Source organism: Canis lupus, chromosome 27 (assembly GCF_003254725.2).
Source record: "Canis lupus dingo isolate Sandy chromosome 27, ASM325472v2, whole genome shotgun sequence".
Taxonomy (NCBI): Eukaryota; Metazoa; Chordata; class Mammalia; order Carnivora; family Canidae; genus Canis; species Canis lupus.
The window spans coordinates 16,051,253-16,079,145 of NC_064269.1; the positions used below are offsets into that span (position 1 = coordinate 16,051,253).

The 27,893-nt window shown below is 40.0% G+C and overlaps 1 protein-coding gene and 1 long non-coding RNA gene across 5 annotated transcripts in view; both read left to right on the plus strand.

Annotated features, from left to right (window-relative positions):
* The window catches only part of LOC112665601 (uncharacterized), a 42,473-nt gene extending 16,706 nt beyond the window's left edge, over positions 1–25,767 (plus strand). The window contains exons 2-3 of one of the 3 annotated variants that reach the window (XR_003140484.3): positions 9,328–9,467; positions 25,427–25,767. This is a non-coding gene — a long non-coding RNA (uncharacterized LOC112665601). Of the gene's footprint in view, positions 1–9,327; positions 9,468–10,202; positions 10,311–18,892; positions 19,310–25,426 lie in introns of those variants that run through there. The other 2 variants (XR_007406532.1, XR_003140485.3) reach the window with 2 other exon arrangements.
* Positions 25,768–25,998: 231 nt separating this feature from the next.
* The window catches only part of PKP2 (plakophilin 2), an 87,687-nt gene continuing 85,792 nt past the window's right edge, over positions 25,999–27,893 (plus strand). The window contains exon 1 of one of the 2 annotated variants that reach the window (XM_025455577.3): positions 25,999–26,328. In XM_025455577.3, the coding sequence (XP_025311362.2) occupies positions 26,106–26,328 (223 nt within the window). In that variant the 5' untranslated portion in view covers positions 25,999–26,105. The remainder of the gene's footprint in view (positions 26,329–27,893) is intronic. The other variant, XM_049102281.1, reaches the window with a different exon arrangement.

The following is a 27,893-nucleotide window of genomic DNA, read 5'->3' on the forward strand; positions in this document are numbered from 1 at the left end:
TCTTCTTTGATAAAGGAGATGCAATGCTCTAGTCTGTGGTTGTTGTTTTTTAATTTCCTATGTGTAGGTGTGATAAACAATAACAGACTTTGAGTACAGAATACAGTGACAGAAAAAGTCCTGAGGAAATTTCTTTTTAATGTCAGAAGTGGTAGTCTACACAGAGAAAGATTTTATTTCTTAATTTATTTTAGAGAGAGAGCACAAGAGATGGAAAGGGTAGAAGGGGAGGGAGAGGGACAAGCAGACTGCTGAGCACAGAAGCCCATAAGGGGGCTAGATCTCACTTTCTCAAGATCTCACATCTCAAGACCCTGAGATCATGACCTGAGCTGAAATCAAGAGTTGGACACTTAACCAACTGAGCCACCCAGGCACCCCACCAATTGTCTTTTATCACATTGATTCAAGACCCCCAGTCCTTGAACCTAGGACGGTAGAGTATAAAAAGATTTTTCCTCCCCTACAACATCCAGACACACCTATGTACCTGCAGTCACTCACACACACACACACACACACACACACACACCCCACTTAAGTAGAGACAAATATATATAAGTAGGCATACACACACAAACACAGGTAAACATACCCAGACTTACACAAAGACACATATATACACGATAAAATCCTTACAAACAGACTTACCAAAATTTTTAAGTCTATATAAAATAGCTAAACACTATATTTTCTCTTAGAGATGCATAACTTCCTTTAAGGGATTTTATAAAAAGAAATTAGATCAAATTTTCTTAACATAGCACTTTCCAAAATTATTTGAACAGAATTTTCTCATACTGCTTTGAGCGTCTTAAGGAACAGTCTTCTGTAGGACACTGGTTTGGGAAATACTGGGGAGATCACCCAATGAAGTAGGTATATCAGATTATTTTAGCCCAGGGAATATTAATATCACTTGGAGAGATTTTTCAAAATTCAGAATCTCAGAATCCGTCCCAGATGTATTAAATTGAATCTATGCTCTCAATCCATTATGTGTTAATCTCAGCACTAAAATTTCAGAGAACATCCACTTCTCTCATTTCTAATTTCTTAGCTGGCATCTCACTATTAATAACACATACATACAAAGCTCTCTGGAATTGCTTTCATGTGATGCCCAACTATCTGGTTCTGAGATCAGATGTCACCATCCCTCTGAAGCCCTCACTGGCCTGTTCAGTTGGTCAGTCTGATCCCCTTGCTCATGATGTGGTGTCACTTTACCTTGTAATTTATTTTCTAGCCCTACGACTGCTATCCTTCATCATAATTATTTGTTTACATGTTTCTTTTATCAGATTGCTATTTTTTGCAGATAAGTCATCAAATTTACATCTTAATATTCCTAGTGACTTCAGTGCATTTAACAAAATATTTAATAATTTTGTTGGTGGTGGTTTTGACTTCTTTAAATTAAAGTGAATTAAAATCTACACATTTTATTTAATTTTGGTATAGTTCTCAGTTATTCACACATAACATCCACATATATTGAATCTTTTATGTAGCATATACCCCACTTAACATATATATGCCCCATAGTCATCAGCCTCTTAGGAACACATTGTTACTGGCCCAGCCTACACAGTTGTGTCAAAATGTGTACAGAGATATGAGCACGAATATAATGTTCAATAAGATGTCCACAGTAAGTGAACATTCAGAACACTAGTGTTAGTATTTGAACCAGATCACAGACTCCCAGCTCACTGATCCACTGATGGCTACCACCTCCTGACTGAGATATGTTAGCCATTAGAGAGTTAAGAGTCCCAGGTACCAAGAAGGCAACATCAAAGGTTAAAACAATAATAATACAATATAAAAAGAATATAATAATAATAATACCATTTATCAACTGCTTACTACTTAACTGAATGCTCTACATATACTAATCTCTCATTAATCCCTGCAATAGGGACGCCTCGGTGGCTCAGTGGTTGAGCATCTGCCTTTGGCTCAGGGCATGATCCTTGGAGTCCTGAGATTGAGTCCCACGTCGGGCTCCCTGCATTGAGCTTGCTTCTCCCTCTGCCTGTGTCTCTGCTTCTCTCTCTGTGTGTCTCTCATGAATAAGTAAATATAATTTTTTTAAATCCCTGCAATATCCTTGTGGGATAGTTATCAATATGAGGGAGGAAAAACTCCTTCTGCCTTTCAAAGGTCCTCGAAGCTGGAAGAAGAATCAAATTGGCATGAGACAGAGTAACAGGAGTAAATCAAATTGAATAGCATGGGGAATCCACACAGACTTGGAAATTCCAAAGAGAGTAGGCAACATGATGCTTATATGAGCTAAGGATGGGGTAGGGGTCTGAGGATGCAAAGTGGAGAAAGACCATTAGCAGGAAGATGAGAGGAGATGTTTGGAAAACAAAGGTGACCCTATTAGATAGATAAGTTTCTCAGGTAAAGAGAAATCTCTGTTAATAGCTCTCTTCCTGACACAATCAGGCAATTGAGAGGGAAGCAAAGAGCTTTTCTGCAATTGGCTTGAGATTCTCTCTCTCTCTCTGAGAGAATCCCTCTCCCTCTGCCCCTAACCCTGCTTACGCTATCTCTCTCTAAGATAAAGAAATAAAATCTTTAAAAAATAATAATAAATATTCATGCCAAAGTGACCCATCTTGGGATGGCCTGCCCTTGGCCCCTACATTAGCTTCCTCTTTTTACAGATGAGAAAATCAAAGCTTAAGAGTGTTATGGACTGGATGCTTTCATTCCTCAAATTTCATATGTTGAAGCCCTAACCTCCAATGTGAAGGTATTTGGAGGTAGGGCCTTTGGAAGGTACTTAAATTTGGGTGAACTTATGAGAGTAGGACCTACATGATGGGATTACTAGCTTTGTAAGAAAATTCCTTAAAATGCATTTCATCCTGATCTTTATCCTCCTGGCCTCTGACTCTCCTTACCCTTATCACATATATTAAATTTGACAAGGAGCACCATTCTTTATGCAACATTTAGTAAGTATTCATTGTGATCTTCCATTCTAGACATTGGTTAGATTTGGGAGGCATTCTCCATATCTCCTTACTCTCAGCCCCCAATAATTATTCTTTCTCCAGCAGTACTATTTTACACTTTCCTAAACAGACAACTTCCCTGAATTGATTCAGCTTTAGAACTTTCTCCCACCTAGCCAGAGTGCCCTCATGCACAGGGCCTCTATCAGACTTTCTATTAGGATGCTTTCAGATACAAGTAACAACAACAACAACAAAACTGATTAATGGAAGCTTAAACCAAAAAGATACGACTCATAGTCAACAAGAAATCTAGCAATAAATGGATCCAAGCAGCTTAGTGACCCAAAGTTGTCAGCATTCTGGGTTAGAATCTCTGAGATTAGAATCTCTGTTTTTTTTTTTTTTTTTTTTTTTTTTTAGAATCTCTGTTTTGTATCCTCTCCCCCTACTTGTTCTCCCTCTCTCTATGTCAAATAAATAAATAAATAAATAAATAAATAAATAAATAAAATCTTTATTAAAATTTTAAATAAAATAAATAAATAAAACTGGAAGGAAAAAGGGAGTTAAAAGGTCTCTATAGGCTTTTTGTATCCATCACTTCATCATACTGGGTACTCAGCAATATTTTGAGTGGATAAAGGGCTTAGGAATGACGTGAAAAGTATAGCAAAAAAGAATATTTTTCTGCCTATATATCTGGGGTGTGTGTGTGTGTGTGTGTGTGTGTGTGTGTAGTAAGACGTATTAGGGTTGGATAAAGGAAACATGAGTCAGAGTGATTACTGAAAGACTGAATTTTTAGAAATTGAACAAGAACATGTAACATATGCAAAAGTATATAATGATACTTATGACTTTAAAAAGTCACGTATGAGTATATAATAGTATATGATGTGATGATTATTTTTAAGAAAATCTTCCTAAAGAAAATGAATTTTCAAAGGAAGTTTGAAAGAAGGAGAAAGCAAATAAGGAAATAAGTGAGAAGAGCATCCAGAGAAGAAACTAAACAGGAATCAGAAATGCCAGTAAAGACTGTTTTTATGCCTTTTATTTTTTTCCCCCTAGTGTCATTATTTTCCTCTCCTAGCAACCTTTTGTCATTCTCTGCCGAGTTTATTTTATAAATAGTCCCTCACACTGCTCCACTCCTAACCTCCTAGTAATTGCTCAACTCTGGGCAATTTAGCTTTTATCATCTCATCACTGGTATGCAAGAATAGAAAGGAAACAGTCTTGTTACCTAGTCTAAACCCATCTCTCCTCCTCCTGCTCATCTATCCCAAGACATGGGACCTTACGCCAGTGATAAGATGCACAGAAGAGCCTTCTTCTGGATGAAAGTAGGTATTGGAAGAAATTCTGAGCTTTCCTCTAAAAAATGTAGAAGATCCTTAGTATATCCCATGCTGTCAGTAATGTTCTTCATCCCCAATGCCAGTTTTATTTATCTAAATTAGCCCATTAGCCTTTCACATTTCCTAAATTGAAGTAATAGGGAAAGAATTCAGAGGATTCTTAATGGAAAACAATCATAAAGATAGAACAATACAAGACATACAATCCAAGACCAAAAGAAATATAGAGTATTATTAGATAGCACTACAAGAGATTGAGCAAATCCCTCAAATTCTTGGGGCTCAGTTTTTACACAATTAAAACTAGAAGGGAAGGGGCACCTGGGTGGCTCAGTTGGTTAAGCATCTGTCTTTGGCTCAGATTATGATCCCAGAGTCCTGGAAAGGAGCCCTGCATCAGGTTCCTTGCTCAGCTGGGAGCCTGCTTCTCCCTCTCCCTCTGCTTATTGTCTCTCTCTCCCTCTCTCTCTCTCTCTCTCTCTCTGTCAAATAAATAAATAAAATCTTTATTAAAAATGTAAATAAAATAAATAAATAAAACTGGAAGAAAAAGGGAGTTAAAAGGTCTCTATAGGCTTTTTCAGCCAAAGGTTTAAAATTTTATCAAAGTTCTGTCTCAGTAAGTCACCAATAACCCTTTTAACTGTTATATCTAGTATTCTTTTATTTTTTTCTGGTTTTGTTTTGCCTCTGCAGCACTTCGCACTCTTGACCACATTTTCTTCTTTCCTTTGATATAAATGAAAAGTTGTGATTTTCTTAAGAACAAGCAACACTTAAGGGCACTACATATGGTTGTGTAGGATGGGTATTGCCCAACCCACTACATCCAAAGGGCATTATTCCAATCAAAGACATCACACCAATGCATTTATTATAAAATATTTCCACTGATGACAGTAAATGATCTCATCCAAAAAAAATACTACCGTATTACGACAATTTTTTTAAAAAGATAACCATTTCTAGTTCATGCAATGAGTCTCATAGGCTGGCAGGACAGTGGCAGCAATGCCTGTGTTGACAGAACAGAATGAGTTCAGTCTTCACCCAGCAATTAGGACTTAAAACTTTACTGTCATCTTTGACTATTTCCTTTCCTCAACAAATAGCCAGCATATATTCAACTAACCTTTTTTTGAGCATTTACTTTTTTAAAAATTAACAAAAAAAGGCACAGTGGTTCACACAAGCCAACACTACCCTCCTCTCCATTTCTCCAGCCACAGTATTTGTCCATCCTCTGCCTTCGGTCTCATCCTCTACCAATATGTCTTCCATAACACTACCTGTTATATCTCCCCAAGACGCAGACCAGATCATCTCTTTTATTTTCTTGACAACATCCACTTATTGCTGAAAAAAAATGTAAGAGTCATCCATGTTCTGGCCTCAGTCTACTCTTCCAGCTTTATTTCATGCTTATTAAGTCCTTAATATACCCTCATTGAGAGGGAAAAAAATATGGAATGACTTGGGAAAAGAACAATTATCATTGACTACAATGTAAATATTTATGCTGTGGCTGTGACCTAAACAGGCCCAGTTTTCCTCAATTCATTTTAATATCCGATTGGGTGAAATAAGTAAAAACTCAAACCTCTCATTTGAAGCCATTAGATAATTTCACAGAGATTTATTGATAAAGTTCCCAGTATTTCAATCCATGGACACTCTCTGTTTAAGGAAAAAGAAGCTATTCTTCCTCATTTGGGAATTGTTTATTACTGAGAAGCTAAAGAAAACTACTCAGTAATCCCTCCCTATTATTCACCTACAAATGGGAAATGTAGAGGATGCCTCCTCACTTAGTCATTCACAGATTTTAGAACATTTAGCTCAAAAATAGATGATAACTCATGCAGGTTCTTTCCCTGTTTATTATTTCTGATCATTAAATTGTCTACAGCAACAAGTCTAAGACCCACCATATCAGCTGAGAGCTGTTTTTAGTTTTCATATAAATTTTCCTTCTGCCAATTGTCTAAATATATCGGCTTTCTACTTATGACTTAAAATGAGTAAGCTTCAAGGAGCTAAACTCAGGGCCAGTTCTTGCCCCTACATAGAAGGTAGCTAAATCTAGAATTTGAAAATGCAACAGATTTCCTTTTACTTTCAGAATTTAAAAAAAATTTTTTTAAAGCATAGGATAGACATAATGAATAGAAAACTTTAAATTGACATCTGAGAGACACAGGAAGAAAAGTAAATGGCACTTTCCTCTGATTGATGACTATGTTCAGCAGTTCTCACCTTAGCATGGGTGGCCTGAGAATAGTGGCTAATTTAGTTGCACACAGATGCAACATCAGCCACATCAGTTGGTTTCACATTCAAAATGATGGTTCCTGGGATCAGAGGTAATCCTATTTTGTCTATTTTTTTTCTTTACAATTGTGTGTTCTTCTTCTCCAGTCTTTTGAAGCACCACAGTCCAAATAACTTAATATACTTCTCTTGCCCACATGCCAGTTAATTTCCCAACTTCCTCTTCTTTTGTTTGTAATTTGGGTGTGTCTTATTCTGCTTAGCAAAGGCATTGCTTTAAACTGTGTATATCAAATTTTGATAAACCCAGTCATGGTATAAATATACCGGTGAGGTCACTGTTTAAAGAAAATCTTTGATGAATGCTACTATATGGTAAAAATCCTGAGAGCCATCTCTTAATAGCCATAAAATCTGATTTCTATTTATTGAGTTGCCTAAAGTGGGATAGGTCAATAAATATTTTTGCTCTTTGATATAAAAAATCTTTCCAAATCTACTTTTGCTTTGTAGTTTGTTTTTAATCAAGACATTTTGAATGTTGTTATCCTCTGGATACCTAAGTGTCAGCTCACCACTGATATTATGAAAGGAAATTTGACCTTCATCTTAGTCTTATAAGTTTGCTTGGCATGCACCCAGGGTATTCTCACTCGAGTCAAGTTTATAGGTCCTTGTTTTATGATTAATATAGTTTTAAATATTCTGATAGTTTCGTCAGCATTATCATAGTTTCTGCATGTACAGTTTAGTTTGGGCTTTTTTTCACTTCACTGAAACCACCTGGTTCTAGAAACAACTAAACAAAGGTGTATGTATTGGATAGCACTCAAAGGATCACATGTCAGGGTCAGATTTTGTTTGTTGTTTTTTCATTCTTTCAGCATTTCTGGTGAGTGAGGTGTGCAGAAACTAAAGAATGCATTCTCTAACTGGTAAGGTGGGGGAGGGAGTAAGAAAACAACACCCTGTTTAAGTTAATTCTCTTAAATATCAAAGTCAGTCCCAAATAAAAAGGAAGATACCTTATAACAACCACTTGATGTCACTGCTGTAGCTTATCTCCAGCTTCAGAGGAGCCTAGAAGTTGGCTCCGTTGTAAGTCACCAGAAAAGATGGACTTTCAATCTTTTTTCATGGACATTTTTAAAAAACTAATGATTGTTTCAGTTTTAAATTGGGTTATCCTACCGTGCTTCTTTGTCTTGTTCTGCAGAGGAGAGGGGATTCTGTGAATGACTGAACAGATACATACTGCTGGATAAAGACAAATATTTCATTCTCATGTCTAGTATCCTCAAATTAGCCATGTATCAAAATTCATCTGGGGAGCTTTTTAAAAACACAGGTCACTGGACTTTACCTAGAACTATAGAATCAGAATCTCTGGAGTGAAGCATAGGCATTTACATTTTTGTAAGTCTCTCAATGTGATCTGAATCAGTAAGGTTTGGAAATCTCTGTTCCACTCTGTATTACATTTCCAATTCTAATATTGGGGAATGTGAGTTGACCTGGTTTTCAATACAACTAAATAATTTTACATTTTCACATCCACATATGTCACTTAGAACAAACTTTTGGGATGCACCCTATCCCTCTTTCAAACCTTTCTTTCATCTCTTTCCCTTGATATTTCCTCTTTATTTTTCTCTTCCTTAATATTAAACAGTACACATTCTCATAATTGCAATAATTATGTATTTTGCTGTACTTACATGTCTATTTTTCTTTTTTTTAAGATTTTATTTATTTATTCATGAGAGACACATAGAGAGAGAGGTAGAGACACAGGCTGAGGGAGAAGCAGGCTCCATGCAGGGAGCCTGATGTGGGACTCGATCCTGATTCTCCAGGATCACACCCTGGACTGCAGGCGGCGCTAAATCGCTGCACCACCAGGGCTGCCCACATGTCTATTTTTCAACTGAGGAAAGGAAAGCTGAGCTAAGTCTATCTCCCTTTTATGACAGCACTATACTAGTTCCAGCATATTCCTAATAATAAAAACAAACTCCCATACTAAATTTCCACATCGTTATATGTCAAATGTATTTTTTTTTTAGAAAAATAACTCCCTTTCCTGACCAATTATACGCCTAATCTCATAGAAGACATTTCACACATGTTTGTACATTCTCTCATAAAATCCTGGGGGATCCCTGGGTGGCGCAGCGGTTTGGCGCCTGCCTTTGGCCCAGGGCGCGATCCTGGAGACCCGGGATCGAATCCCACGTCGGGCTCCCGGTGCATGGAGCCTGCTTCTCCTTCTGCCTATGTCTCTGCCTCTCTCTCTCTCTCTCTCTGTGTGTGACTATCATAAATACATAAAAAAAAAAAAAAAAAAAAAAAAAAAAAATCCTGTGTGACTAGTACCATTTTTTTTAAAGATTTTATTTATTTATTTGAGAGACAGAGAGAGTCAGCAAGAGAGAGAGAGTACAAGTAAGGCAAGGGGCAGAAGGAGAAGCATACTTCCCACTGATTAGGGAGCCCAACGCAGGGCTAAATCCTGGAACTCCAGTCCAAGATCATGACCTGAGCCAAAGGCAGACACTGAACTGACTGAGCCACCCAGCTTCCCTTGACTAGTACCATCAATGGAGCTTTACAAATGAAGAAATTGAAGCCAGAATTTTGCCTCCTCTACCCACATAACCCAAACTTAAAGTCAGAAATTCTAATGCAGATACCTTCTTTGGTTTTTGCTCTTTTAGATGCTGTTTTGTTTTATCAGAAATACGATCACCATACTACTTATCAATTCATTAAGTACTCAGTGTGCCAACTTGAAGGAAGATCAGACTACAAGTTACATTTAAGAGCCTGCATAGTGACATAATATGCAATCTCCTTGGTGAGTCATATGGTTTCTGGTTACTAGGGTAGAGACGTCAATCAATAACAAACCCCAGAACTCTGAGCCACTGCTGTGTGACAATCCAACACGTTTGGGACATTTCCAAAATTTTGCAGCTTGAGGGACAGAAAAACCCATACTTGGGACAAAAACACAACCAGTGGCCCTGCCATTAGCTAATAAATTGAAGATTGTGATGCCTTCTTGTATTCTTTCAACAACAGCTCAGTGCCTTTCAGCTCTACTGTAGAACATGTCAACAATCTCAAGTTTTTTGTTTGCTTTTAGACTTCAAAAGAGATTTGTGACTGAAAACAGATCATTTATGTAAGAAATACTGATTCAATTTTAACATGCTGCCTAATTCTGCCTTTTTCCTGACATAACAACTGGGAAGAGTATCAAAGCAAAAATTGCATTGCTAAGTCTGAGAATAGCCAAAACAATGATTATACTAGCACCAGATACTTGAAACACTTCCAACAGAAAGAAAACAGATATCATTCATTGTGCTAACTTGACTAAAATTAAAAAAGATATTCTGAATCTATGCTAGAGTATCAGGTCCTGTATCTGGTGATGACCCAGCTGTGATTTTTTTTTAATTAAAGTGAGATTCACCTAACATAAAATTAACTGATTTCAAGTGAATAATTCAGTGGCATAAATTACATCCACAATAGTGTACAACCACCACTTCTAACTAAATTTCAACTTTTTTTTTTCTTTTAGCTTCAACATTTTTTGTCACTCCAAAGGGAAACCTTGTACTCATTAAGCAGTTACTCCCTTTACCTATCCCTCAGCTCCTGGCAACCACCAATCTGCTTTCTATCTCTATGGATTTATGTATTCCAAATATTTTATATAAATGGAATCATACAGTATGTGATATTTTGTGTGTGGCTTTTAGTTAGCATAATGGTTTCAAGGTCCATCTGTGTTGTAGCATGTATTAGTATTTCATTCCTCTTTAAGGCTGAATACCATTTTATTATATGTGTACATCATGATTTGTTCATCATTCACCTCTTGATGGGCATTTGGGGTATTTCCGTCTTTGGCTAATTTGAATAGTGCTGCTATGAACATGTGAGTAGCAGGATTCTCTTATTTTTTTCTCCCCCCCCCCCCTTTTTTTTGAAGGGTAGTTGACATACAAAGTGACATTAGTTTCAGGTATACAACATAGTGATTCAATTTCTCTATACATTATGTTATGCTCCTAACAAGTATAGCTACCATCTGTCACTCTACAATGCTACTACAATGACATTGACTATATTCCCCATGCTGTATGTTTAATCTCCATGACTTATCCATTCCATTGAGTAGCAGCTGTAATTCTTTTTGGTATACCTAAAAGTGGAATTGCTGGATCACATGGTAATTGTGTTTAACTTTTTGAGGAACAGCCACGATACCTTTTGTAGCGTATCTCTTCCCCTGCCATCAGCTCTCATTTGATAGAAAACAATAGTGCTCGCTTCAGCAGCATATATAGTAAAAAAAAAAAAAAAAAAAAAAAAAAAACGAGAGAGAGAGAGAGAGAGAGATAGAAAACAACAGAAGTATATGGAACAACGTCAATTAAACCAGCAGTTCTCAAACTTTTTGGTCTCCATAACTCTTTACACTCTTTTTCTTTTCTTTTCTTTTCTTTTCCTTTTTTTTTTTTTTTTTGCACTTTTTCTTTAAAAACCCAAAGTGCTTTTGATTATGCTGGCCATGTCTATCAATATTTATTGTATTAGAAATTAAAACTGAGAATTTTTCAAAATAACGGAACCATTATAAGCATAAATGGCATATTTCTGGGAAAGATAACTGTATTTTCCAATACGAAAAAATTTAGTGACCAGAGTGAAATTTTCATACATTTGAAGCCAATGTAAGACAACTAGATTCTCGTGGTACCCACCTGGCTCAGTCAGTAGAGTAAGCGACTCTTGACCAGTCATGAGTTCAAGCCCTACAATGGGTGTAGAGATTACTTTTTTTTTTTTAAGAACAACAATAAGGGACACCTGGGTGGCTCAGCAGTTGAGTGTCTGCCTTTGGCTCAGTCAAGGCATGATCCTGGAGTCCCGGGATCGAGTCTCCCGCATCAGGTTCCCTTCATGGAGCCTGCTTCTCCCTCTGCCTGTATCTCTGCCTCTCTCTGTGTGTGTCTCTCATGAATAAATAAATAAAAGCTTTTATAAAAACAACAATAATAATGAGACAGCTGGAATCTCCTGCCTGCTTCTATAGTTAATCTGTTGGATAAGTTCTTTTATTGAAGTGTAGGGAAAAAATCCAGCCTCGGACAGATACATAGTTGGAAAAGGGTGGAATGGTTTAGTAGCCTTTTGGGATATTTATGAACATTTTCTTTGATATTAAATGAAAAGTTAAATGGTAGAATCTTAAAATTAGTTGTGATGTGGAATCTGAAATTACATTAATGAATTTTTCTTACTATCTACATTAAAATCCATTTGTCTATTTAGCACTCTGACTAGCTCTTTCACCCATGCAGGACTGTAACAGAAATGTTGGTTCACTGAGTTATGTATTTCTTCTAAATGTTGATACAATATTTATTGTATCTTATTATACAATAACAAAAAATTCATATTTATTAATAAGACCATCAATCTCAGAAAAATATGGGAGGCTTTTAAGGTCACAATGGGGACACATTTTTCCAAAGTTCTTATTTTTACTTAAAAGTTTGAATCTTGTCATTTGTAATAAATACTTGTGGTTGATGTCTTTGAATTGACAGGCTTCATTTATTTTTAAGAAAATACCTGCCAAATACCCAAATCTGAATAATTATATTTTGTCAGTCCTTCTTACAAGTGAAAAATGCTATCACATTTTCCCTAACAGCTCAAACAGATGCACACATGCTTTTTCTCAGGACAATCCTCAGACTTTTGTACACAGCAGCAGTTCTATGTGTACCTCCAATTCGTCATACAGAACTTTTTTTAAGTCAACTCTATATCCAACATGGGGCTTGAACTCCTACCCTGAGATCAAGAGTCACATGTTGGGGGGCCTAGGTGGCTTAGTGGTTGAGCATCTGCCTTTGGCTCAGGTGGTGATCCAGGGGTCCTGGAATCGAGTCCCGCATCAGGCTCCCCACAGGGAGCCTGCTTCTCCCTCTGCCTGTGTCTCTGCCTCTCTCTGTGTGTCTCTCATGAATAAATAAGTAAAATCTTTAAAAAAAAAAAAAAAAGAAAAGAGTCACATGTTCTACCAACTGATCCAGCTGGGAGCTTGTCATACAGAATTTCTAAAAGGCATGTACTCAAGGGTCAAGATTTAACAGAATTAATAATTGTTACTCTTCCATGAATGATATTCCTAAGTGAAACTGGTATTCTCTTCTCTCATGCAAGTGTGTGGCAGTCGAGAGGGCAGGCCATGGGGCCACGCTCCTAGGGCAGGGCAGGACCACTGCCTTGTGCTATTTCACCTGGCATTCCTCTCCACAGTCAGAGCAAATGTCAACAGAGCAGAAAAGGCAGAGGAAGTTTCACTATCACTATGAAAATAGTTTTACTTTGCAGATCTCTAAAAGGGACTCAGGGATCCCTAAGGGTCTGTAGACCATGCCTTAAAAACCACTACTCTGAATGTTTAAGCTGACCAGAGAAAAGTTATACAGGAATAGCTGTTTAAAGGAGGACTGGAAATTTGGAATTCTCAAGCAAGACAGTTGCAAAAACATCCCAAGAGTTGTTTGTGTAGAGAACCAAAGGAGACAGTGAAAATAAAAGAAGCAGTCTTAATCTCCTAAACAACCAAACTTTTTAGGGGCCTTTTGAAAGCTGCTAAACATCACTCCTACAGAACAAATTCTTCTGCTACCATCCCTTCCTCTGCATTTGGCTAAGAAAACATATGCTCTATAGCCCCGGAATCACCTTATGACCCCCATAACTCCTGCACTGCAGCTGAGGACTCTTAGTTTACCAACTCATCTCCACTTTTCTTTCCCTCCCAGGCCATTCCAGAGACTTACAAATAAAGAGATCAGAATCTCAGATTCATACCTCAGAGCACCTTCACTCCCAAAACTTTCTATGACTCTTCACTGACTTCTGCGGTTTTTCTCATAGGGTCCCCAGAGACACTTTTCTTTTTTTAAAAAAAATATTCATACATCATTAAAGTTTGAGACACAGTGTTGTATAAAGTACAAAATCTACTCCTAACATTAAGGCCTTTGTGGTTCGGACCTCAACTAAATTTCTCCCTTTATGGCTCACTAAATCCTTTTTATCCTTTTTTCAAACCTCGGTGTTCATCAGCATCTCCTTGAAAGCTTTTTCAACCCTACAGATTCTGATTTAATTGGTCTGCACTGGAACGGAGGCATCTGTATAATTTTTAAAGTTTCCTCTTTGATTCTAATGTTCAACTAGTTTGGGAACGCTGGCCAGAATCACTCTAGTCAGACTACTTTCCTTATCAGCCTTACAACTATCACACTTTACTAGCTCCACACTTCTGCTGCCCACCTTCTTAAAACCCTCTACCACGTTCCACCTAATTAAATCCTACCTACCCTCAAGATCCAGCTCAATGAATAACCTACCACAATCTCTATACTTATTGCGCCAACTGGAAAGCAATCTCTTATGCCTGGGACTTCAGGAATACTACTTATCTTTCCAATTTATTTGGCAGATCATCCTGTACCATCCCCTTTATTGTTGCTTTGAATAATTTTTGACATCCTATTGTTATTTAGCTTTTGACATATTTTTGTTTTTTCTCCTTATCTATGATAGAAAGGCCTCTAGGGCAAGAATGTGCCTTATTCTTTTTGCATACCAAGTTCCTAGCTACTGTCTTGCATGTTGCAGCTTTAAAATCTGTTACTTTGACGGCACATATCTAAAAATTCTAAAAGATGCAAAATGATATTTAACACATAGGGCTTTACGGTTTAGAAAGAATTTTCCTGTTATTGTAATTGTCACATTAACCCTAATAATATGGTAGTATTTATTATCCCTGTCTTCAAGCCAGAAACTAAGGCTTAGAGAAGTCTAATAACCTGACCAAGGTTTAATAAGTATTAAATAGCAGATAAGGAAAAGAATTCAGGTTTATCTAATTCCAGAGGCTAACCTCTTAACCGTTATACTATAGTTCTTTATTCATTGTGCATTTACTATTAATTTTTCATTTCTTCATCTTTAAGAATGCAGAATGCAAACAAACCTAAAACAAGCAAGTTTATTCTGAACTCCAGGCTGAGCTTTTTTTTTTTTTTTTTTTTTTTTTTTTTTTTTTTTTTTTCAGGCTGAGCTCTTTAAAAATGTCATCTCAGGGTGGCTTGGTTGATTAAGTGTCTGTCTTCAGATCTGGGAGTCCTGTGATGGAGCTCCAAATCCAATCGGGCTCCCTGCTCAGTGGGGAGCCTGCTTCTCCCTGTCCTCCCCGCTCACTCATACTCTCTGTCACTATCTCTCTCTTTCTCAAATAAATAAAATCTTTTAAGGAAAATAAAAAATTGTCATCTCATCTAATTCTCAGGAGGCAAATCCAAATGATTCTAAGGAGTCTGGGGGTGGGGCATAGGGGAACCCATAAGAGCAGATGAAGTCAGCCTTGTTAGGAAGGGGAAACAAATTGGACCTTCAAAGACAGGTAGAGGGATCCCTGGGTGGCGCAGCGGTTTGGCGCCTGCCTTTGGCCCAGGGCGCGATCCTGGATACCTGGGATCAAATCCCACATCGGGCTCCCGGTGCATGGAGCCTGCTTCTCCCTCTGCCTGTGTCTCTGCCTCTCTCTCTCTCTCTCTCTCTCTCTCTCTCTCTCTCTCCCTGTGTGACTATCATAAATAAATAAAATTAAAAAAAAAAAAAAACAAAGACAGGTAGACATAAACTGGCAGCCACCAAAAATAGGAGGAAATGAATACCAACAACTCAGGTGTGAGAAGAATTTTAGCCTGGCTGCTTTTAAAGAATGTTTGGTCTGGAGAGTTCCATACTATGAGACAAAGTCATCTTGGTAGGGCGAGGCTAATGAGAAAGATCTTGAATGCCAGGATAATTAATGTTGGCTTGACACTTTATGCAACTGATTGCTGAAGGGGTCACTTTCCCACTTAAGTACTTTCCTGGTAACATCTTTAAATCTGGTTTATTGAGTCAATAATTATGTTGTTAATCATGGCCTCAAAGCTTGATGTTTCTGCTGAAATATATGACATTGAAATATTAGCAAGGCCGTTCAAACTACCCAGCAAATAATTCTAAACCATTTTCATGGAAGCTGTTGCCACAGTCATAACTTCAGAAAGACTTCATTTCTACCTTTTCTGTATCATAGGATAATCACTAGGATTCCTTTTTTTTTTTTTAAGATTTTATTTATTTACTCACGAGAGAGAGAGCCAGAGACACAGGCAGAGGGAGAAGCAGGCTCCATGCAGGGAGCCCGACGTAAGACTCAATCTGGGGACTCCAGGATCATGCCTTGGGCCAAAGGCAGTGCTATGCTAAACCACTGAGCCACACGGGCTGCCCTCACTAGGAATCCTAATTGACTTCAGTTCTATGGCCAGAATATTTCTTCGAAAAGTTTTCTGCTATCTGAGCTATAACACTTTAAGCTTAAAAAGAGCAGAACTATGGGGTTCAGTGACCGACTCTTGATTTCTGCCTGGGTCATGATCTTAGGGTCATGAGATTGATCCCCCTATTGGGTTGCATGCTGGTCATGGAGCCTGCTTGAGATCCTCTCTAACCCTGTCCCTCTGTGCCCCTGCCCACCTCCTCCCACCCAGCACTCCTATGCTCTCTCTGTCTCAAAAAACAAACAAAACAAAACAAAAAAAAAGAACTGGACAGGTTCTAAATTTGAATCAGTTTAATTCAATTAAGTAGATGATATTAAGGAATTTCGTTGCTGCAAGAAAGCTTGGGTTGTAAAAATGAAACAAGTGAACTCAAAGATGCAGAAGTATGTGTTCTGTCTAGACCTGTCCCTGAAACCATGGAAATCCAGTGCTTTCCAAAGGGCCTTTGCCCCTTATAAGATTTCCACATGATCCCTGAAAGGGGGTGGCTCTGGGAGATTTACAGTAAGCTCTGGGTTTCAGGTTCCAGGAGAAAAACAAATTGTGAAAACAAATGATTGCTTAACCTTACCTTCATTTAACAGATCATTACTCAAAGCATTAAGTTAAAAAAAAATAACAATGAAATAAGTAAATCAGAATCCCATCCTTCATTTAAACCTTTTTTTCACCAGGAAAAGACACACAAAAAAATTGTTCTCACATTTAAACTGTATTTTTTTTTTTAGATTATTTATTTATGTGAGACACAGAGAGAGGCAGAGACACAGGCAGAGGGAGAAGCAAACTCCCCGCAGGGAGCCCGATGCGGACTTGATCTCAGGACCCAAGGACCACGACCAAAGCCAAAGGCAGATGTCTACCCGCTAAGCCACCCAGGCACCCCCACATTTAAACTGTATTAAAGAAGAGAGAAGAACTAAAACTAAAGTGTATTCCTATTATACGTTCATTTAACAAATACTGTGAGTTTACTATAGATTCTCAGCACTACAGATGAATTGGTGAACAAAAAGTTCCTGCTTGGGCAGCCCCGGTGGCTCAGTGGTTTGGCACTGCTTTCGGCCTAGGGCGTGATCCTGGAGACCTGGGATGGGGTCCCATGTTGGGCTCCCTACGTGGAGCCTGCTCCTCCCTCGGCCTGTGTCTCTGCCTCTCTCTCTCTCTCTCTCTCTGTGTCTCTCATGAATGAATAAGTAAATAAAATTTATTAAAAAAAAAAGTTCCTGCTTGCAGGAATCTTACATTCTAGTAGGGAAATAACATCTATGAACATATATACTTCTATAAAGAAGACAACTATCAGGACAGGTAAATGCTTTGTAGAGAGTGGTAGGGTAGCTACTTCAGACTGCTTGACCAGGGAAAATCTTTTCTTTCTTTCTTCTTTCTTTTCTTCTTCCTTCTTCTTCCTTCTTCTTCTTTCTCCTTCTCCTTCTTCTTCTTCTTTCTTCTTCTTCTTCTTCTTCTTCTTCTTCTTCTTCTTCTTCTTCTTCTTCTTCTTCTTCTTCTTCTTCTTCTTCTTCCTCTTCTTCCTCTTCTTCCTCTTCTTCCTCTTCTTCTTAGCTCTACACCCATTGTATGGCTCAAACTCATGACTCCAAGATCAAGTGTAGTATGCTCCACCAAATGAGCCTACCAGGGAAATTTTTTCTGAGGAGGAGATATTTAAACAGATCTGAATGGCAGAAAGAAATCAACCTCATGACAGTAAGGAGAAAGCATCTCCCAGGAAAAGGAAAGAACTAATACACAGGGGTATTTCATCAAGATATGAGAAAGGACATTTAGCCCCACCACCTAAACCTTACCTGGACAATTTTTAAATTGAGGCTATAGACCTAACAGAAGAGAAAAGAACATAGTTGGTATGGTCTGATTGTTTGTGTTCCCTAATATGTGAAACCTAAAGCCCAATGTGATGGTGTTAGGAGGTGGGGCCTTTGAGAGGTGGTTGGGTCAGGAGGACCAAGCCCTCATGGATGGGAGTAGTGCTCTTATAAAAAAGAGATATCTGGGATCCCTGGGTGGCGTAGCGGTTTGGCGCCTGCCTTTGGCCCAGGGCGCAATCCTGGAGACCCGGGATCGAATCCCACGTCGGGCTCCCGGTGCATGGAGCCTGCCTCTCTCTCTGCCTGTGTCTCTGCCTCTCTCCCTCTCTCTCTGTGAGACTATCATAAATAAATAAAAATTAAAAGAAAAAAAAAAGAGATATCTTCCCCATCTGCCAAGTGAGGACACAGTGAAAAGATGCCTTCTGTGATTCAGGAAGTGGGTTCTCACCAGACATCGAATCTGCTAATGTCTTGATCTTGGACTCCTAGACCCCAGAACTGGGAGAAATAAATATTTATTGCCAGTAAGGCACATTTTTAAAAAGATTTTATTTCTTTATTTGACAGAGAGAGAGCACAAGCAGGGGGAGAGGAAGGCAGAGGGAGAGGGAGAAGAAGGCTCCCTACTGAGAAAGAAACGAGATGTGGGGGCAATCCCAGGACCCTGGGATCATGACTTGAGCCTAAGGCAGACATTTAACTGACTCAGTCACCCACGGAACCCTTTAAGGGGCCTTTTTATGCTATTTTGTATAGCGGATTGCACCAATATGACAATGGAATATGAATGTAAAATAATGGGGTTGGAATAGCAATTGTCTATTCTTCCTCATTCACACCCTCTCTTGGAAATTGCTGTTCTTTTGTATTATTGCAACTATATTTCAAGTGAAGAGCAAACGTTTCTTATTATTGTAAGGGTATTGTGTATTTTTCTCTTATTATAAGTAGGAATGACACAATAAAATTAAACTATGCTATTAATCACTTTTCAGATTCAATTATGTGTTTTTAAAGTTATTAATGAGTATACTCTGAATAAAATCCAAGATGATGATCAGTCAAGCTCCAGTGACAGCACTGAGATGGTACACAGACTGGAACTCCACCCACGTTTGAACCAGTAGAGGACCAGCAGGGAATGCTTCACAGCCAATGAAACATGTGTGGATTAATTGCACTTGATTTCTAAAGATATCCAAGTGTTCTCTGAATAGAGTTTCAACTCCACTGATATAACAGGCAGAGAGCTACAGGGATCCCCTCACTATAGATAAATGAAGATTGATTTCCTTTGGCTTTGTTCCGCCATCAAAAGATAACATTCCTGCTAAGTTCTGAGAGATATAACAATTCTTTTTTTCTTTTTTTTTAAGATTCTATTTATTTATTCATGAAAGACACAGAGAGAGAGGAAGAGGCATTGCAGAGGGAGAAGCAGGCTTCCCTCAGGGAGCCTGATACAGGACTCAATTCCAGAACCCCAGGATCATGCCCTGAGCTGAAGGCAGATGCTCAACCACTGAGCCACCCAGGCATCCCCGAAATACACCAATTCTTGATAATGATAAATAATAACAGCAGCTACCGTTTATTGAGCACTAAGGGTTTTAGATGGTCTGCAAAGATGTCTAGCACATCCTCTGCCATCCCTCCATGCACACACCTTATAATACAACTTTGTAGCCTCTCCCTTAATGGGTGGCATCTCTTCCCCCACTCCTTGAATCTGGGCTTGTTTTGAACTTGCTTTAACCAATTCAGTGTGGTCAAAACAACATTGAGCAAGTGCCAGAGCCTAGGCCTAAAAAGGCCTATTACTGCTGCTCTTGTTCTCTTAGAATGCTACTCAAGACTACCCTGTAAAGAAGCCTAACTAGCCTCCTAGATAATGGGAGGCCACGTGGAAAGAGGATCAACCATCCTAGCTGTGCCAGCAGACTCATGAGTGTAGCTGTCTTAGGCTCTCCAGCACCAGCCGTGCCACCAGCTGACTTCAGCCATGAGTGAACACAGGCCAAACCCATAGAACTGTTGAGTCAACCACTAGATCATGAGAAAGAAATCATTGTTGTTTTAAACTCCAAAATGTTGGATTTGTAATTGTTGATAACTGAACTAAATGTGGACTAGGAGATCTAAGTGTTTTATATTTACTATCTACATGAATCTTCTTAACAACCCTGAGAGGCCAATACTATTAATGATAGGACATTCCAAACAAAGAAATTGAAACTCAGTGAATTTAAGTAGATTGCCTAAGGTTACACAGTAAGGAAACAGATCAAATCCAGTACTGTCTGGCCTCAAGCACACATTATATCCCTCTACGAGGATGTTTTAAAATATCGTTCTATGATGATGTTTGTGAAAGAAAAAAAGTAGGGGAAATGGGGCTTTTGAAATCCAAGCCAGGGACGCCTGGGTGGCTCAGTGTTTGAGCATCTGCCTTTGGCTCAGGGTGTGGTCCTGGGGTCCCAGGATCAAGTCCCACATCGGGCTCCCCACAGAAAGCCTGCTTCTCCCTCTGCCTGTGTCTCTGCCTGTCTCTCTGTGTCTCTCATGAATAAATAAATAAAATCTTAAAAAAAATAAAATCCAAGCCAGATTATTAGTATTATTTTTTTATACAGAATGTAGTATCTCCATTTATAGAATTTCAAGGAAATAATAGTATGTATGGGAAAGGGCACAAATTAAACATGAAGGTAATTTATTCATTAATGAAATACACATATAATCAATATTTTACATTCAAATAATTTCCAATCAATTCAAAAAGTGTATAATGAAGTAACTTTTAAAATTTAAACAATGTGTGACACTGCAGTGTTAGATCCTCTTTAAAGTTATAGGAAATCATTTTTTCTGAATTTCTCTGATACCTTCATAAGGTTAAAAATCATTAAACATTGTTCCCTCCTAGTCATTCAAATCACACTGAGATTCTGTTTCAGGTCAAGCCACCTCCTTCAGGTTCCCTTTGCTCAGCTGCACCTGGGCCCACTCAAGGCAAACTAATTAATCAAAATGCCCTTAGGTGAGAGGTTATACTCAATAGGCTATATATTGAGCACTTGCTAGCTATCTCATTGCTAGATTGTATGGCAGAGACAAAGTGAGGAACATAGTTTCTTATAAAACCAGGAATGTATGGTGGAAATCCACCAAGTTGTTCCCTCCCTTTAGACTCTCTGGCCATCAGATGAAAGATCTGACAGCCATTAATGTAGCAGCTGGAGTCATCTACTCAAAAGGAACTGAGCACATACAAGCACATGAGTCATGATTAAAGGAACTGTCTTCTTCCTTTTTTTTTTTTTTTTTGGTAAGATTTTATTTCTTTGAGAGAGAGAGCCAGCATGAGCAAGAGGGAGGAGCAGGCTCCCTGCTGAGCAGAGAGCCCAATGTGGGACTCGATCCCAGTTTCCTGGGATCACGACCTGAGCCGAAGGCAGACGCTCAACCAACTGAGCCTCTTTTAAGTAAACTCTACATCCAGTGTGAGGCTTGAGGTTCTAACCCTAAGATGGAGTCTCATGCTGTACCAACTGAACCACCCAGTCATCTTGAAAGCCTCAATAACTATGAACAAATTTCTCATTGCCAGCCCTCAAAAGTGCCCAACTGGTTTCCACTTCCCACATCACATTTGGGGTCTTTAAAAAGAATAATTTTCAGAATATATTCAAAATGGCAGACAAGATGAACATCTGCATTAAAGATGAACACCTGAATCCTCACAGCCACCATGAGAGAGTGGTGCTCAGCATGCACATGTTCACAGCTTCCTTACCCATTCCTGATTCAGTTTCACTGTATGTGGCTAATGATGGAACTGTTACCCTTTGCCTTGGCAACATACCCATTTACTAACAGGAGAAATGAAACCCAAGGTTTATTTTAAATTTTCTATCTGCCAGGTCTTTTATACTAATTAAGGAAATATTTTTTTAGAACAATAGATATCAGGGCACCTGGGTTGCTCAGTCAGTTGAGCATCTGACTTTGGCTCAAATCATAATCTTGGGGTCCTGGGTTGGAGCCCCTTGTTGGGCTCTACATTCAGCAGGAAGTTTGCTTCACCCCTCTCTCTGCCCCTCCCTCTGCTCATGGTCATGCTCATGCTCTGCTCTTGCTCTCTAATAAGTAAATAAAATATTTAAAAATAAATAAAAGCAATAGATATTAATAGCCTACAGATTATAACAGGAAAATGTTTCATGAGAGAAGATACTCATGAAAATGTATTAGTTTATTTTTTATTTATTTTTAAGATTTTATGTATTTATTTGACAGAGAGAGAGAGACTAAGCAGAGGAAGCAGCAGGCAGAGAGAGAAGCAGGCTCTCCGCTGAGCAGGGAGCCAAATATGGTCTCAATCTCAGAACCCTGGGATCATGACCTTAGCAGAAGGCAGATGCTTAATCAACTGAGGCATCCAGGCACCCCAAAAGTTTATTTTTTAAAATATGAATCAAAGATTCTGATGCCATTAATGTTCTTCATTAAAATATTATTTCCACTCTAAAATTTATACTATAGTCTTCTAGTAACTTCCTGAATTTTGTGCATATTGGAATTTCCCATATTGGAATTTATAACAGGTTAAAGAAAATAAGGATTACTCTGTGGAAAACCTAATTGTAGACATGAAAACAATAAAATATTAGTGCTTTAAGGCTATAATGTACAAATCAAATAAAAATGCAAATTTAAATCTCAAGATTTTTTTGAAATTATTTATTCATGAGAGACAGAGAGAGAGAGAGAGAGAGAGGCAGAGACACAGGCAGAGGGAGAAGCAGGCTCCATGCAGGGAGGCTGATGTGGGACTCGATTCCGGGACTCCAGGATCACGTCCTGGGCTGAAGGCAACGCTAAACAGCTGAGCCACCCAGGGATCCCTCAAGAATTTTTTGAATCCTTATTGCAGATTTCCAGCAGAAGTAACCTCATAATTCAGTTATCTGTTATTTACAATCCACTTCTGCATTTCTGTGATTTCACCTTTTCCCCCCTTTAATTAGTTTCTGTTGATAAATAAAAAACAAAAAAAATAAGCATTTTCAAAACTGAACCAAAATACTAAAAAGTAGCAGATTACAGAACATCCAAATACCACATAAGTATTCACAGTATTTTATTTCTATGCCACAATTTGATGGCCAGAAACTGCCCTTAGCAGTTAATCTGAGGGCTTGTTCACAATTTAGGAGGTCAGCTAGGCAGCTTCCCCAGGAAATGCTAAGAACAAGACCGGACTGGCACCCTGTTGGGAGTGCACCTCTAAACACATCTATTCTGTGTTTTGGGGCACAATCCCAGAGTCTGCATACTTCCTCACCCTGTAATTAACTATTACTATTGCAATAGTATTGTCATGTCCAAAGAGATCCTTTTAATGAATTTATGTTTATCTTATTTTCAAAGAGGTTGTTTTACTGAACCATTAAATTATGAATGTATTCAAAAAATAGTTTTTTTTTTTTCAAAAAATAGTCTAGTTTTTATTTACAGGGAAATGTACACAGCTAATTAGTACAATACCTAGAATATATAATGATATCTAAGTGACTTTTTAAAAGATAACAAGTCATCAAAAGAGTTTGAAAGCCTAAATAATTATTGCTAACAGTTGTTGAGCACTCATTATATAATGTAATATACTAAGTGCTTTTATGATTCATTCATTCATCCAACATATATCTGTTGTCTCCTGTGTGCATTATTCGAGGGCCTGGAAAACAGCAACGAACAAAACAATATCCCTGCTTTCATGAAGCTTATATTCCAGTAGGAAACAATCAACAATTAAAACATAAAGCATGTTCAATAAAAATAAGTGCCATAGGGGAAAAAATTAAGCAGCAAAGGGAGATAGATAGATAGATTCTGTGTGTGCATCTCATTAAGATATGTCGGCATAGGAGCAAAGACCTGAAGGAAGTGAGAAAACCCAAAAGTGGATCCCAGAAGATGTTTGTTAAGGAGGATTAAACAATTACTTATTGAGTTATTCTATGAACCATTTATTTAATCCTCACAGCAACACATTTAATCCTCACAACATAACACAAGTATGTTAGATACTTTTATTGCTCCTATTTTACAGGTAAGAGAGTTGAGGCTTAAAAAATGTGAAGAAACTTGCTTAAGGACGCACTATTTACAAAGGGCAAGATCAAATCTGAAGCCAGATCAGTCTCCCTCTCAAAGTGTGAGGCTTTTAACCATCTTCCTCCTGTCAAATTATCTGCCTATCCCACAACAAAATTTCTACATGTTCAATATTGGTACTTACCTGGTAAGATAGTCAATTACCACATCACACTTGTAAAAAGAAAAAAAATCAACTTGAGAGGAAAAAAAGTAAATGAAGTCTGGCTCAAATAAATAATTTGAACAGAATTCCTCTCCAGTCCTCCTGGTTAGGGTTCTAGATAAAGGCAGTGGTCGCTAGGCACAAAAACAAGGATGCCTCAGCTGGCCCTATGGGAGCTGGTATTGGAGCTTTCAATGCAGCACTGATCAGGGCCATGAGTAGAGAGAGGGGGAGAGAAAGAAGGGACAGGAACTGAGTCTGATGTTGGAAGTCTCTATCACCTCCCTGCAGTTCACTGATCTTTTCAACTGAATCTCAGCATTGGGGCTGAATGTTTACATCTGGCTATGTAATTGAACTCTCCATAAGGTATAATCTACTTCAGGACTACATTCCGCAAGGCCAGCTGTTGTCTGGGCTTGATGCCCTCTTCACTCCCTGGAAGCACCCGTACCTGTGTATTAAGTGTGTGTGAGCACAGAGGTGTATGCACAGCAGAAGGGGGGAACTGTGTTCTCCAGCCCCTCCAGACCTGAACAAATGGAGTGTGGCGGTAATTGAGCGATTTGAAGGAGAGTGAGCATGCAAACCCAAGCAATCAAAGGAAAATCATCTTACTTAATACCAAGGATAGATGTTTTTCTTTCTGCCTCTCAAGTCCAAAGAGGAAAATCAGGATGAGTGACTTGTAAACTTCAAGGTTAAGGACCCTTTCTGTTTAGCTTAGCTCTCAAGTTCACAGTAGTCAACTGGGCATGAAACATAATTAATACCAAGATAAACATAAGTTGTGGAAGATGCAACTGAAAGTCAGAAGTCACTTCCATGGGCCTCCTACAAAAGGCCTATCATAAACAAGACTTAATCAACATTAGCAGGGCCATTAAACAGTATCACCTATTAAAAGCGTGCTCTACTCTAGCGCCTCTTACTGGAGTTTCTCTGCGTGGGTGTCTTCCTAAGGAAGTGGGTGAGCAAGAGTGTACTGGGTACAATTTGTGTATTTACAAGAGAAAACAGAAGCTCTGAATGAGAAAGAACATATGTTTCTGGGACTGCATCTGTGCAAAAAACACATAGCCCCTGGAGTTGTAGGAAGAAGGAAAAAAAAAAAACTTAAAAAAATCATTTTATTTCACACTCATCATCTTCTTGGCACATTTCCCTCCTACCGCCCTTGCAGCCTGACCTTTCTCACCCTCAGGTCCCGGAGAACCATGAAACGTTGAACAGTCAGACAGAGGCTGCCTAACCAGATAGACGGCTCACCCGGGGATCCCACAAGCACATCTCAGCCCAGGATCGGAAAGGAGTCTCCAGGGCGCACCTGCCCAGAGGGCGGCCGCGCTGCAGCTAAGCGGCAATCACATCCCCCGCCAGGGGCTGCGCGGACGCGGAGCCCTGCAACCCGAGCCGGGCACGGCCCCGCCGGGCGGTACCCGAGGGCACTCCGCGGGTTTGCTCGAGCCCGGGCGGACCGCGCCTCTCACCCACCTTCCCCGCGGGCGCCTCCAACTCGCCAGGTGTCTGCGCGCGCGACCCGCCCCGCCCCCGCTCCCAGGCCGAGTGCGCGTGCCTGGCCGGAGCCGCCCCCCCACCGCGCACCCGGGTTCGGGCCTCGCACCAGGCGTGGGGGCGGGGCCGGCGCGGCGCGGGGGCGGGGCCTGGGCGGAGGAGCGGCGCGGCGTGGGGGCGTGGCCATGGCGGAGGGGCGTGGCCTGGGCGGAGGCCCGGCGCGGGGCGGGGGCGGGGGGCGGGGCCGGCGCGGGACGGAGGCGTGGCCAGGGCGGGGGGCGGGGCTCGCGCCAGTGCCCCGGGCCCCGCTGCAGCTCCGTCCGCAGGTCTCGCGGCAGTCGAGCGGCTTCGTCGCCCCCTGCGGCCCCATGGCAGCCCCCGGCTCCCCGACTGAGTGCGGCTACATCCGGACAGTCCTGGGCCAGCAGATCCTGGGGCAGCTGGACAGCTCCAGCCTGGCGCTGCCCTCCGAGGCCAAGCTGAAGCTGGCGGGGAGCAGCAGCCGCAGCGGCCAGGCGGCCAAGAGCCTGCGGATCCAGGAGCAGGTGCAGCAGACCCTGGCCCGGAAGGGCCGCAGCTTGGTGGGCAACGGTGAGTGGAGCCCCGCCGCCCCCCGCCCCTTCCCCTCCTCATTCTCAGCACCCAGTTGCTTGGACCCGCTGCTTCCTGAGGGTGCAGGACCTGGTGTGCTCCACCTGTTGCTCGCGGTCCCTTTGTATGACCTGCCGCGCCTCCTGACTCAGACTTACTTGAGGAAAGCGCTCTTGTAAAATAACCTCCTTCTCAGCTGCTTCTGTATATATATCTACATATATTCAACACACACACATATACATATATTTGCTTAAGAATTCAATACAAGATTTTCACCCCTTCCTTAATACCCTTCCCCCCCCCCCCCACTATTGTGGACTTAATCTAGAGGCTCTGGGAGTCTATAAACACTTTGAGATTCTATGCAGAAAATTCGTATGATTTTTTTTTTTTCTGGAGGAAAATGCTCCTAGCTTTTATTCAATTGTTAAGAGTTTATGACCTCTCTATACATTTCTTGAAAGAGAAAACCTGAAAGTACTGTCCCTCCGTCTTGCAACCTGGAAATTGGGATTGCGGTGCCTCGCCCAGGTATTTCGGGACGCTCCACCCTGTACAGAGCGAGTGGTTGATCTAGGAAGTGGAAAAAAAAAAAAATGAGTGGGTGGCTTTGGGCCCAGGAACAACCACACCACCCCGCGGAGGAAGGGGACTTTGGCCCTGGCCCGACCGCAGCTGCCTCGCCCGCTTTGCTAAGCCGAGCGAACGTTTTCGTGGGCACAGCCCTGGTCTCTCCAAAAATGTAAACTTGGAAGTGAAAAGGAGTTCTAAAACACAACAAGAAGAACTCTACATTAGTGATTAATAAGAGGAGGCGGAAGGGAAGATGGTAAACCAGTTGTGAAAATTAGAGAACATGATACGTCATTTGCTCCTCTGCTAAAAGTCAGATAATCAGAGCCACACAGTAACTCTTTTATTAGCTGTTTGTTTTATTATAAAAACGTTATAGGCTTATTACAGAAGAGAGAGGAGGAAAGAGATCGAAACATTAAATTGGGATATCTGTTTATTTCCGGCATTGTTGAGCTTGTTTCTGCAGGACATGGGCAATGGCAAATGTAGAACCCATTAGGAAAAAAATGCTTGCAAACCAGAACAGAGATTTAAAACAGCAGACCCTTGGAGCAATATTGTTTTCAGTTTCTGTGAAAGAATCCTAAAGGATCAGGCGTCCAGTATTTACATACTTGAAAGGTAAAGAGAAGATATTTAACAATTATGGTTAATGCAGTTCCCTATTGTGTGCCAAGAATTGAACTATGTGGTTTACATTGATTATTATGTTTTTTTTTTTTAAATACTTTTGTCCTAGGGTTTTGTTTTTGTTTTTTGTGGTTTTTTTTTTTTTTTTTTTTTTTTTTTAAGATTTTACTTATTTATTCCTGAGAGAGGCAGAGAGAGAGAGGCAGAGACACAGGCAGGGGGAGAAGCAGGCCCCACGCAGGGAGAGAATGTGGGACTTGATCACGGGACTCCAGGATCACACCCTGGGCTGAAGGCAGGTGCTGAACTGCTGAGCCACCCAGGGATCCCCTGTCCTAGGGGTTTTAATCCCCATT